This window comes from Oncorhynchus mykiss, chromosome 1 (assembly GCF_013265735.2).
Source record: "Oncorhynchus mykiss isolate Arlee chromosome 1, USDA_OmykA_1.1, whole genome shotgun sequence".
NCBI classification, from domain to species: Eukaryota; Metazoa; Chordata; class Actinopteri; order Salmoniformes; family Salmonidae; genus Oncorhynchus; species Oncorhynchus mykiss.
In genome coordinates this window covers 28730446-28742758 of record NC_048565.1, presented here as the reverse complement: position 1 = coordinate 28742758, position 12313 = coordinate 28730446, and the positions used below count along the sequence as shown (strand labels likewise).

Here is a 12313-nt window from a genome sequence, read left to right as displayed (position 1 = left end):
TAATAAGTCTAACAAGGAAGAAATATACACTGTTAATCATTACTAATGAGCAACAACACAATGATTGTTGGTCCACGTGATATACAGACCATTGATTTGTCTTTCAGTGCTTGATCCCATGATCACATTGACCATGAGATTAATTTGTGCTTAATAATTGTGCAATACATTAATGTACATGAAGGCTACATATCTTACACTTCAGTGTGATGCATTTTCAGTTTTGTTTTAATTCAAAGGAATATATTATTTTCAAGTATTACATTACTTTATAGCCATATGGACAACCCCTTTTTGAAGAGGTGAGTTTGGTTAGTATGCCTCTTTACAGTGCTTCAGTTTAGAGATTACACAATGAAGACAAACCCTAGCCTATAAGATGTCAAATCAAACTGAAGTAGCAATACTAGCATTAGCCTCTGTGCTTAGAAATGTAAACAAATAAGACATCATTTAAAGCTATCTAGCCTTTCCTTCAAATTACGTATATCATATGATTGCAATGATCTGTCTGCTAGCTATTTCTATAGAATATATGCATCTGTGCTTTCTGTATAACATCACCTTACAGTAGCTATGTTCCTGGGCAGTTAACACAGCCAGACTGGGGCTGATCTACATCTTAGCCAGCAGGTTACTGATCAGCCTCTGTAGGTCCTGAGTGCGCATTCTTGTGGTATCCAGTACCTCCTCATGGTTGGCCTTCTCCTGGCTGTCGTAGTCTGTGACCACCTTGTTGGTGATGAGAGACAGGCCAAAGACACGAAGACCACAGTGACGAGCCACCACCACCTCAGGGACTGTACTCATACCTACAGAGCACAGAGAGGGTGAAAAAGAAGACAAGCACTAGAGTTCTGTAGAAGAAATGGACATCTATTGAAAGATTTCAGGGCATTGATAAAGCCCAATGAACCATACTAACCCACAGCATCTGCGCCTAGTTTCTGGAGAGCTCTGCACTCTGCGATGGTCTCAAAGTTGGGACCTGCCAGCATGCAGTACACGCCTTGCTGGATGAAGGAGGAACAGCCCTGCTCCTCAGCAGTCTCTTTGGCCAGTATAGAAAGGTCTTTGTCATAGGCGTCCGACATGCAGGGAAAACGGACTCCAAACCTGAAGAGATACATAAAGTCCTGTGTCATATCAGAGACCCTCAATGTCAGGTAAAGGATAAAGTACAATCCAAGAAGTCCACAAGTATAATACCCATGTGCTTTACTGTAATATAATGCCAGTAATCAGGCTTCTCAGACAGCAGGAACGTGCAACATGACCCTTCCTTCCAAAGATCAAGAGACTGCTATTCTAACCAGGAGTGATGGAAGGCTCACCTTTCATCGTTGTGACCACACAGTGGGTTTTGGCCTGCAAAGCCTGGCATGTTGATGTGATCCTTGATCAGCATGATGTCACCGACTTTAAAGTTGGGGTTCAGCCCCCCAGCAGCATTAGTGACAATCAGGGTCTCCACCCCGAGCAGGAAGAACACTCGCACCGGGTATGTCACCTAGAGAGAAAGAAGAACTAGAGATAAGAGATCACATGCTCAGTACTAACATTTTTTAATAGCAAGCCTGCACTGTTTTCATTTAGTGTGTTCCCTCAGGCTACTACTCCACTATCACATATTTACAATACAACATCCATGTGTAGGTGTGTGTAGAGTGTGTGTCTTATCATGTCAGAGTGCAGATTATATTGTGTCCAAAGCTTTACAATGAAAATTCAACTCACACTGTCAAAGGTTAACCCAAATTGCCTGGTATGCTACTTTTACAGAGGTTAAAAGCTAACTCAAGACACTAACTGTGTTATTCTAACATTATGGGACTTATGTTCTTCATAAAAGTACAAACTGGTGAAGTATCATTGAGTATCCTCACTACTCATTTGAAAGAATATAGTAGCTGCATTTAAAATTAAATATCATCCCATAAAACAGGTGTCAGGTTTACCATGGGATATACAAGCATTTCAATACACTTCCACAACATACATTAAACATGTAATAAGGATATGTCTCTGGTGGGTGGAGAGAGTGGAGCTCACTGTGGCAATGTTGTAGCCTTCGTAGAAGTGGAAGCGGCCCTGCATGCAGACACACTGCTTCCCCTGCAGCTCCCCAAAGACCAGCTGACTGGCATGTCCTTGTACTGCAGTGGTGCAACAAGAAAAAAAGGAGGAGTATTTTTATAGAATTACCGAATGTAAATATTTCAGTCAGGTCCCAAGGACAGGAAGCAGCAGCCAGCATTGGGTGAAGGTCTGGTTCTGGGTCACAGTGAAAGACTGGTGTTCTTACTTCAACTTTCAAAACATCCACCTAAACATTTCTTATCTAACATTAAATGATTAAATGCATAAGTTATCAATGATCATTATAACGTATATTGAGCTTTGGTCAAGTGTTCACTAAGCATAAGATAGTATGTAATGTCTACAGGATGATGTAATGATGCATGTACAAACTGAAGACAGCGTGATGCTGTACATTTTCCGGTGGGACAGTACAGGATAAGGATATTGTCTGACCTGTGCTGTTGGGGAAGCATGGGATGTCCTTGTAGGGAAACACAGTCTTGTTGTCCAGCAGGTCAGCCAGGCCGCCCAGGCCAGAGCCACAGATGATGGCTACTTTAGGCCTCTGCTCAGTTTGGGACAGCAACCAATCAGCTGTTTCCCTATAATCCTCATATGTGTAACTGAGGAAAGAAACATAGTAAGTGCATGCTATTCAGTGAAATATAATAATAATATATGCCATTCAGCAGAAGCTTCTATCCAAAGTGACTTACATTAATTTGTGCATATATTTTTACATATGGGTGGTCACAGGAATCGAACCCACAATCCTGACGTTAATTTAAATCATCAAAGATCATCTGTGTTTCAGTGGAGATAGGTTACTATATACCTTTCATCTGAACACAACCAATAGGAACTTTTCTTAGTTGATGAGCTCAACCTGTCAATTACAGAAGGGTGATCTTCAAAAGTATCTTAGCAACTTCTACAGCTGGTAACAACAGAATCACAGACACAACACACCCTGTAACCCCCTCTCTTGGTAGTGTGTGTGTGTGTGTGTGTGTGTGTGTGTGTGTGTGTGTGTGTGTGTGTGTGTGTGTGAGAGAGAGAGAGAGGGAGAGAGAGAGAGAGAGAGAGAGAGAGAGAGAGAGAGAGAGAGAGAGAGAGAAAGAGAGTTTATCTACTTGAATTAAATTGAATCGTGAGTTCAACAAAATGTAATTAACTTCTACACATTCAAACTCTAAAAGCACATCGACTTCATTTGAGACACATCACTGTTGTCGGCAAACTCATCGGGTGAATGATTGATTGCAAGTCCTGTAATTTAAAAGCAGGCTTACACAGCTTTTATAAGTTACCATAAACCCAATTAGATCACTTGACTAGAGGTCACTCTAACAAACATTAGTTGCAGAAGGCAGTTTTAGTTCTGCTAGTAAAAAAATAAATATCATCCTCATATTCGATGTTAGCAATAAACCTCCAGTCACCATAAACTTTTATATCGGCAGGCCATGTTTTATGGGTTGTATACGCGTCATAATAAAGCTGGATTTAAAACGGAAAATAGTGGCAATTCAACCTTCTGCTCGCTGTAGTAAAATGGTGGGAGCTACAAAGGCTCAGTGAGCAAGTGAAAAAAGCAGCAGGATTGGATGATTCAGTGGCAGCGCAGTGCGGAGCTGTCCGTGGTGCTGCTGCCTGCTGCGGGATCAGCGCATTCCATTCAGGACGGTCCACAGAGCCGCGCGACTGCACACTCCTACTGAACCAGGCGCACAATGAACACGCACAATGGCCACTCATTTTGTATTTATTGACAGACAACGGCGAGTCCCTTTCCTTTCAAATGAGCTGGCAGAAGCTAGGGCTACTTTCAATGCTTGAATTCATTTTGCATAGAGTTTGCATGAAAAGGAAGCATGTTTCTTTAAGTGCTGCCCACGCTAACGTGTATCTACGTATGAGGATGTAGGCAGCCTAGTTACTAACAATGATAGGGAGATAAAAAGCTTAAATATTGTTAACCTTATAAACAATATACATTTTCGATATGTAAATCAACTATTTGTATTGATATCTATCAAATAGAGCCACGATAATCTCTTGCCATATGTGAAAATATGCCTATTTCATGTAGCCTAATCCACCGACACATTGTTACCTACGATATGACGATTTTACTGACCTAAACTGGCATTTTGGCAGAACTTTCATGGGTTACTGTGAAAATTATTATAGGCTCTACTGTGTAGCCTATCAGGAGGACAACCGTTCACTTCGTTTTACTTCGATATACACCAATATGTTATCTTACCTGCATTTGTTTGAGGATGACTTGTTCATTACTGATGATGAGGTAAAGCTACAGTAGATTTGTTCGTCAGCCACAGCGTTTAGCGACAAACAGTACTCGTAGGACAAGGTCAGTGATGGGAGGGTGGCGTGACGGAGGAGGAGTCGTTGGACTTGCGGTTCCTTTGAAAGGTCTCGTTGTTCTAATCCAATTGTCTAACAGACTGGGGCGCTCACTGACCCGCGCAATAAACCTTGAGGACTGACACTGACAGCGGGCTAGCCGTTGACAACATAGGGAACTGAAAGGATCCTATGACTAAAGCAGAACAAATAATACATAACTCTACATTAAAGCTTAACCACAAAACAATGATTCACTGACAGTGAAGGTGCATGAAGGGGAACTTTTGTCTACCTGAAACCACGCTCTCACACTGGAAATACCCACGTTAATAGTTTGGTTAACACTCAGAGCAGAGACCTCAATTAGTCAACTATGAAATATAAATATAATAAAATATGCCCACTCTTTTGAATGTCTCCATGTGCTCTGACTCATGTGAAATGCAAAAAGTGTGGTTAGACGTCAGGTTTTGGCCTGGTTGTGTAGGACTACATCGAGAAATATTGCAGTTTGCAGGCTACTTCTAGGTCTTTCTCGGCCCTTTTGCTGAAGTCAATCCCCTACACTGTTGTAATGTTCTAACTCAACCTGACATATGATATCTTATCAATTCATGTGGCATAGGGAGTTAGGCCTGGACTCATACTGTAATTTTTTTGATTTTTTGATGCAGAATAGGCATGTGCATTTTGAGAGAAATCCCCTGGTATCAGGGTCTTCAGGACAAAATAGTCTGCTACTCTATTATTCATGATCTTTCACACGTTCTACTACCTGGTGCATACTCATGCACATGTCTACTGGGATAAAATAACTGTTAAAGAAACATTAAACATTTTTGATAGCAAACATTACAAATATGCTGGCACCACAATGTATAGAGTAATACCCCAAATGTAGCATACATATTGTCTAACAAGACTTCCAAACTGTTTCACATATAGTTTGAGTGCTCAGAAAGGAATGCATGCATAGCCTACTAATGAAGCCTAGTTAGATACATCTAACATTTGTCATCTTGATACCCAATTATAATTATTAACTTTGATCATATCTATTGAAATCAATTATTTACTTAATGGGTTTAACATAGGCGGCTAGATAGAAGACTGGTCACTCTAATAAGAGAGTATGGGTGGGTGGTTGGGTCGTCTCAGAGGTCCATTTGGATACATTGTTTCTGATGTTGCCTCCCCGAAACCCACCCTTTTATTCCCCCTTTGGACACGTGACCAACGATCAATGAGGACCACGTGACCATTGCCAAGGAATCAGCAGGCTCGTAGAGTCGGTGCCATGGTAACGGCTAAATGCGCTACAAACTGAAAGGAGAGAAACAGAGGGACAACTATTGGTGACTATTTTGTAAGTTTCAAAACAAATGCCAATGCCTGGTTACTAGGAATATAAAGAACCTAGAACTGAGTATAAAATGTTTGAACTGGCTTGATAATGTAGACACATTTACTGAAGTTTATAGCTAACGTTAGCTAGTTGCTAACGTTAGTTGGTTGCTAGTATAATGTTATTGTACTGTTTGCAGATTTGAACGCCAGACGAAATATTGACACATTTGGATGGATTCAATATACCTTCGTTACCAATAATAATAAATTACTCAGCCAAAGTAAAGACGATTCTAGCTACAGTGCTGAAGAACTGTTATCTCTGCGCACAGGCTGTAATTGATCCAAAACACGAAATAAATTACTTTTGAGCACTGTTTACCACCAGACTTGCCAAGTAACATAACTTCAGCAGGGAGGAAGAGAGAGGCCAAACTCCGCGGGAAATCTCTCATTCAAGCAGGTTTCGTTTTTTCGCCCACAATTAATTATTTTTTTGTATGGCGATTAATGATAGAGTGGTGAATTTGGTCAACAAAAAATGAATGGTTTATTTGCTAAGTTATTGAGGTTTATTTGATCGAATATAAGTTTCGTAATGCTTAAGTTGTTACGAGTGTACTGATAGTAGGATACGAGACATCCAGGTGTTGTGCCGAAAATCTCCCCCCTGCCTGAATTCTCCACCCTTCGCGTTCTTCATTGCTGCGAATTGCTTGCTTGCTAGTTGAGATTTCTGCTCTTCACTCCGTTGTCAGTTTAGCTTACATTTCACTGATCTAAGTAGCAGAAAGCATTTTTGGCTGCAGTTTTCGGTTTGGAGATTTGTTTCAAGTGTATGTGGCGGTTCTAGTTTATATGGCGCCCTGGGCGAACCCCCCTTCAGTGCCCGCATCCCGGGGCGCCCGTGTCCCGACCTGGCAACAGATGCCTCACAAGTCCTCAACTTGCAGCTTCAACCAGTCTCAACTCAACAGTGAAGAGGCGACTCCAGGATGCTGGCCTTCTAGGCAGAGTTGCAAAGATAAAGCCATATCTCAGACTGGCCAATAAAAATAAAAGATTAAGATGGGCAAAAGAACACAGACACTGGACAGAGGAACTCTGCCTAGAAGGCCATCATCTTCACTGTTGATGTTGAGACTGGTGTTTTGCGGGTACTATTTAATGAACCTGTCAGTTGAGGACTTGTGAGAGGTCTGTTTCTCAAACTAGACACTCTAATGTACTTGTCCTCTTGTTCAGTTGTGCACCGGGGCCTCCCACTCCTCTTTCTATTCTGGTTAAAGCCAGTTTGCGCTGTTCAGTGAAGGGAGTAGTACACAGTATTGTATGAAGAAAGGTCTTTGTTTCTGCCCATTTTGAGCCTGTAATTTAACCCACAAATGCCAATGCTCCAGATATTCAACTAGTCTAAGAACACAGCATTGTTTCAGAAAAAAGGTATTTGTTTCTGGCCATTTTGAGCCTGTAATCAAACTCACAAATATTGATGCTCCAGATACTCAACTAGTCTAAAGAAGGCCAGTTTTATTGCTGATTTAATCACCACAACAGTTTTCAGCTGTGCTAACATAATTGCAAAAGGGTTTTCTAATGATCAATTAGCCTTTTACATGATAAACTTGGATTATCTAACACAACGTGCCATTGGAACACAGTAGTGATGGTTGCTGATAATGGGCCTCTGTACTATGTAGATATTCTATTAAAAATCTTCAGTTTTTATCTACAATAGTCATTTACAACATTAACAATGTCTACACTGTATTTCTGATCAATTTTATGTTATTTTAATGGACAAAAAAATGGCTTTAAAAAAAAAACACTGACATTACTAAGTGATAAAATAATTTATATGTTTAAAGGTAATGATTAAATAATTCTACCCTGAAACGTAACCATTAGAGAGTATAGTTTATGTTGCATGTATAAGGAATACTTAAAGTATTAAACACAAGTCGAATTAGGTTGGACTGGGAGAGAGAGAAATGTGTGTGTGCCTAAGAAAACACAGAAGAACAGTGGTGAGAACTATGGAGAAGGATAAAACTCACCTACTGTTTGTGTGTATGTACAGTATGTGCGTAGGATACCTACTGTTTGTGTGGAAGTATGTGCGTAGCTATAAAATGGATGTCTTTGTATAATGGACTTCAGAACGTTCTCGTGAATAAACTGTACTATCTTTTTGCATAAGCTGAGTCTTTGACTAATTGTTATTAAACCCATGGTCTTACAGATCTCGGGGATTGGTCAGAGCTATTGATTGTCAGTTATTATCATTGGGATTGAAAATTCTCGTGACACTAAGTGACCCCAAACTTTTGATGGGTAGTGTATCTACTAGAATAAAGACTCTTAGTGAGTCTGTCTTGTTGATTTCTAAATCAATAAATTTGTTCATATTCAACAGGATCCGCAGTATTCTCAAATGAACTAAACAAAGAAAGATCCAACTTTGCAATGCCCACCTCCAAGGTTCAGGCATCCCATGCGGCTCTGCCAAGCCTGCCTCTGAAAATACCCGAGGGATTCAAGAGCAAAGTGGTGGCACCCAGGAATCCCAAACTAGTTAGAAGAGAGGATATGCCTAAAAAAGTGAGTACATTCATATGGAGTGTATGTTTTCAATATACACATGACTTGCAGCTATTATTGAATATATCCTCCTACTTCATTATTAATTTATATATATAAAAATGTGTCCCTGACTTTGAAATGAGTGCAGTTCTATGTTTACCTATTGATGAACTAACTGATGGAGAGATGTTATTATGGGGGAAATTAAGCAGAATGTGTGTATATGTCTGTGGTCAAGGATGGACATTTTTATTTAATGATCACTCATGGATTCTGTTCATTGAATTCCCTTTCTCAATGTAGTTGACACCATCTGCTTTTGCACAAGAGATGTCTCAATCTACGGAGGAGCGTCTGGCAAATACACATGCGATGCACCCACCACGCATTCTAGAGCTGATAGACATGACTGAGACCACTCACCAGAAGGTAAAGTCTATGCAAATGCACTACAACAGGATTTCCCTGATTTCCCTCGGCCTGCAGGCCGAGTTTGGCCCGCGGGTGATTCTACAAGTTTTCTGAGCAAAAATAAATACATTTCCAAAGTATTCCCACACATACTAGAAATATACAGTATATGTGATTGTATACAAATGTAAGCAAGGTTTGAAATCATTATGTTTTAGTCTAATATTATATATGTTTAGGCTCAGGGGTCACGTTAATGCAGAATTTAGTTTTTCACATAGAACAAAATATATAAAACGCATAAGAAATATCTTGCTGGCCTCCCGAGTGGCGCAGTGGTCTAAGGCACTGAATCGCAGTGCTAGCTGTGCCACTAGAGATTCTGGGTTTGAGTCAAGACTCTGTCTCAGCCGGCCGCGACCGGGAGACCCATGGGGCGGTGCACAATTGGCTCATCGTCATCCGGGTTAGGGGAGGGTTTGGCCGGCAGGGATGTCCTTGTCCCATCGCGCACTAGTGACTCCTGTGGCGGGGCGGGCGCAGTGCCCACTGACACAGTCTCTAGGTGTACCGTGTTTCCTCTGACACATTGGTGTGGCTGGCTTCCGGGTTAAGTGGGCATTGTGTCAAGAAGCAGTGCAGTTCTTGGTTGGGTTGTGTTTCGGAGGACGCACGGCTCACGACCTTCGGCTCTCCTGAGTCTGTACGGGAGTTGCAGCGATGAGACAAGACTGTAACTACCAATTGGGGAGAAAAAGCGGTAAAATAAGGGGGGGGGAATGAATATCTTGAAGCGTTTTGTAAAGGCAGATCTAAAATGCTTCTTATTGTAATTTCTGCTCGTCATCAGACCAACGTTAATTTTTTTCCACTCTGATGAGAATTCATGAACAGGCATTCTATGAGCAGATGTGTGAGCAGACCTTTCTCCTGTACTTTTGGTGCAAGATTAATTTTTAGCAAAACATTAGGAAATGTAGCTGGCTACATTCATTCTAAGATAAACATTAGAAATATGATGGCCATGCAACGTTTTTGCAAAAAATACCTTGCTTTTTCATTGTAAGCTCATTTACTTGTGTGGCTGCTAGCTGACACTGACAGCGGGCTAGCCGTTGACAACATAGGGAACTGAAAGGATCATATGACTAAAGCAGAACAAATAATACATAACTCTACATTAAAGCTTAACCACAAAACAATGATTTGCTGACAGTGAAGGTGCATGAAGGGGAACTTTTGTCTACCTGAAACCATGCTCTCACACTGGAAATACCCACGTTAATAGTTTGGTTAACACTCAGAGCAGAGACCTCAATTAGTCAACTATGAAATATAAATATAATAAAATATGCCCACTCTTTTGAATGTCTCCATGTGCTCTGACTCATGTGAAATGCAAAAAGTGTGGTTAGACGTCAGGTTTTGGCCTGGTTGTGTAGGACTACATCGAGAAATATTGCAGTTTGCAGGCTACTTCTAGGTCTTTCTCGGCCCTTTTGCTGAAGTCAAATCAAATCAAATCAAATTTGATTTGACACATACACATGGTTAACAGATGTTAATGCGAGTGTAGCGAAATGCTTGTGCTTCTAGTTCCGACAATGCAGTAATAACCAACAAGTAATCTAACTAACAATTCCAAAACTACTGTCTTGTACACAGTGTAAGGGGATAAAGAATATGTACATAAGGATATATGAATGAGTGATGGTACAGAGCAGCATAGGCAAGATACAGTAGATGGTATCGAGTACAGTATGTACAAATGAGATGAGTATGTAAACAAAGTGGCATAGTTTAAAGTGGCTAGTGATACATGTATTACATAAGGATACAGTCGATGATATAGAGTACAGTATATACGTATGCATGTGAGATGAATAATGTAGGGTAAGTAACATTATATAAGGTAGCATTGTTTAAAGTGGCTAGTGATATATTTACATCATTTCCCATCAATTCCCATTATTAAAGTGGCTGGAGTTGAGTCAGTGTCAGTGTGTTGGCAGCAGCCACTCAATGTTAGTGGTGGCTGTTTAACAGTCTGATGGCCTTGAGATAGAAGCTGTTTTTCAGTCTCTCGGTCCCAGCTTTGATGCACCTGTACTGACCTCGCCTTCTGGATGATAGCGGGGTGAACAGGCAGTGGCTCGGGTGGTTGATGTCCTTGATGATCTTTATGGCCTTCCTGTGACATCGGGTGGTGTAGGTGTCCTGGAGGGCAGGTAGTTTGCCCCCGGTGATGCGTTGTGCAGACCTCACCACCCTCTGGAGAGCCTTACGGTTGAGGGCGGAGCAGTTGCCGTACCAGGCGGTGATACAGCCCGCCAGGATGCTCTCGATTGTGCATCTGTAGAAGTTTGTGAGTGCTTTTGGTGACAAGCCAAATTTCTTCAGCCTCCTGAGGTTGAAAAGGCGCTGCTGCGCCTTCTTCACAATGCTGTCTGTGTGAGTGGACCAATTCAGTTTGTCTGTGATGTGTATGCCGAGGAACTTAAAACTTGCTACCCTCTCCACTACTGTTCCATCGATGTGGATAGGGGGGTGCTCCCTCTGCTGTTTCCTGAAGTCCACAATCATCTCCTTAGTTTTGTTGACGTTGAGTGTGAGGTTATTTTCCTGACACCACACTCCGAGGGCCCTCACCTCCTCCCTGTAGGCCGTCTCGTCGTTGTTGGTAATCAAGCCTACCACTGTTGTGTCGTGAATATCTTGAAGCGTTTTGTAAAGGCAGATCTAAAATGCTTCTTATTGTAATTTCTGCTCGTCATCAGACCAACGTTAATTTTTTTCCACTCTGATGAGAATTCATGAACAGGCATTCTATGAGCAGATGTGTGAGCAGACCTTTCTCCTGTACTTTTGGTGCAAGATTAATTTTTAGCAAAACATTAGGAAATGTAGCTGGCTACATTCATTCTAAGATAAACATTAGAAATATGATGGCCATGCAACGTTTTTGCAAAAAATACCTTGCTTTTTCATTGTAAGCTCATTCACTTGTGTGGCTGCTAGCTGACACTGACAGCGGGCTAGCCGTTGACAACATAGGGAACTGAAAGGATCATATGACTAAAGCAGAACAAATAATACATAACTCTACATTAAAGCTTAACCACAAAACAATGATTTGCTGACAGTGAAGGTGCATGAAGGGGAACTTTTGTCTACCTGAAACCATGCTCTCACACTGGAAATACCCACGTTAATAGTTTGGTTAACACTCAGAGCAGAGACCTCAATTAGTCAACTATGAAATATAAATATAATAAAATATGCCCACTCTTTTGAATGTCTCCATGTGCTCTGACTCATGTGAAATGCAAAAAGTGTGGTTAGACGTCAGGTTTTGGCCTGGTTGTGTAGGACTACATCGAGAAATATTGCAGTTTGCAGGCTACTTCTAGGTCTTTCTCGGCCCTTTTGCTGAAGTCAAATCAAATCAAATCAAATTTGATTTGACACATACACATGGTTAACAGATGTTAATGCGAGTGTAGCGAAATGCTTGTGC

At 41.1% G+C, this 12313-nt stretch overlaps 2 protein-coding genes across 4 annotated transcripts in view; one reads left to right on the top strand and one right to left on the bottom strand.

Annotated features, from left to right (window-relative positions):
• Positions 1-205: 205 nt before the first annotated feature.
• pnp6 (purine nucleoside phosphorylase 6) lies at positions 206-4644 on the bottom strand. The gene is made up of 6 exons (XM_021597929.1): positions 4352-4644; positions 2536-2705; positions 2053-2156; positions 1335-1510; positions 926-1116; positions 206-812 (listed from the first exon to the last, which is right to left on the bottom strand). Exons 1-6 carry the CDS (start codon positions 4378-4380, stop codon positions 616-618), a joined length of 867 nt encoding a protein of 288 aa, XP_021453604.1. The 5' UTR covers positions 4381-4644; the 3' UTR covers positions 206-615.
• An 806-nt stretch (positions 4645-5450) lies between these two features.
• The window catches only part of hydin (HYDIN axonemal central pair apparatus protein), a 73770-nt gene continuing 66907 nt past the window's right edge, over positions 5451-12313 (top strand). For 2 of the 3 annotated variants that reach the window (XM_021597922.2, XM_021597913.2), the window contains exons 1-3: positions 5458-5821; positions 8219-8403; positions 8689-8814. In XM_021597922.2, the coding sequence (XP_021453597.2) occupies positions 8269-8403; positions 8689-8814 (261 nt within the window). In that variant the 5' untranslated portion in view covers positions 5458-5821; positions 8219-8268. Of the gene's footprint in view, positions 5822-8218; positions 8404-8688; positions 8815-12313 lie in introns of all 3 variants that reach the window. The other variant, XM_036975199.1, reaches the window with a different exon arrangement.

Excerpts from the sequence above, each read along its gene's own strand:
- pnp6 (XM_021597929.1), bottom strand. The coding sequence starts at position 4,380 with ATGAACAAGTCATCCTCAAACAAATGCAG. Across the intron at positions 2,157-2,535 it reads ATGCTTCCCCAACAGCACAG|TACAAGGACATGCCAGTCAG; the intron begins GTCAGACAATAT and ends GCACCACTGCAG. Across the intron at positions 813-925 it reads ACTAGGCGCAGATGCTGTGG|GTATGAGTACAGTCCCTGAG; the intron begins GTTAGTATGGTT and ends TGTGCTCTGTAG.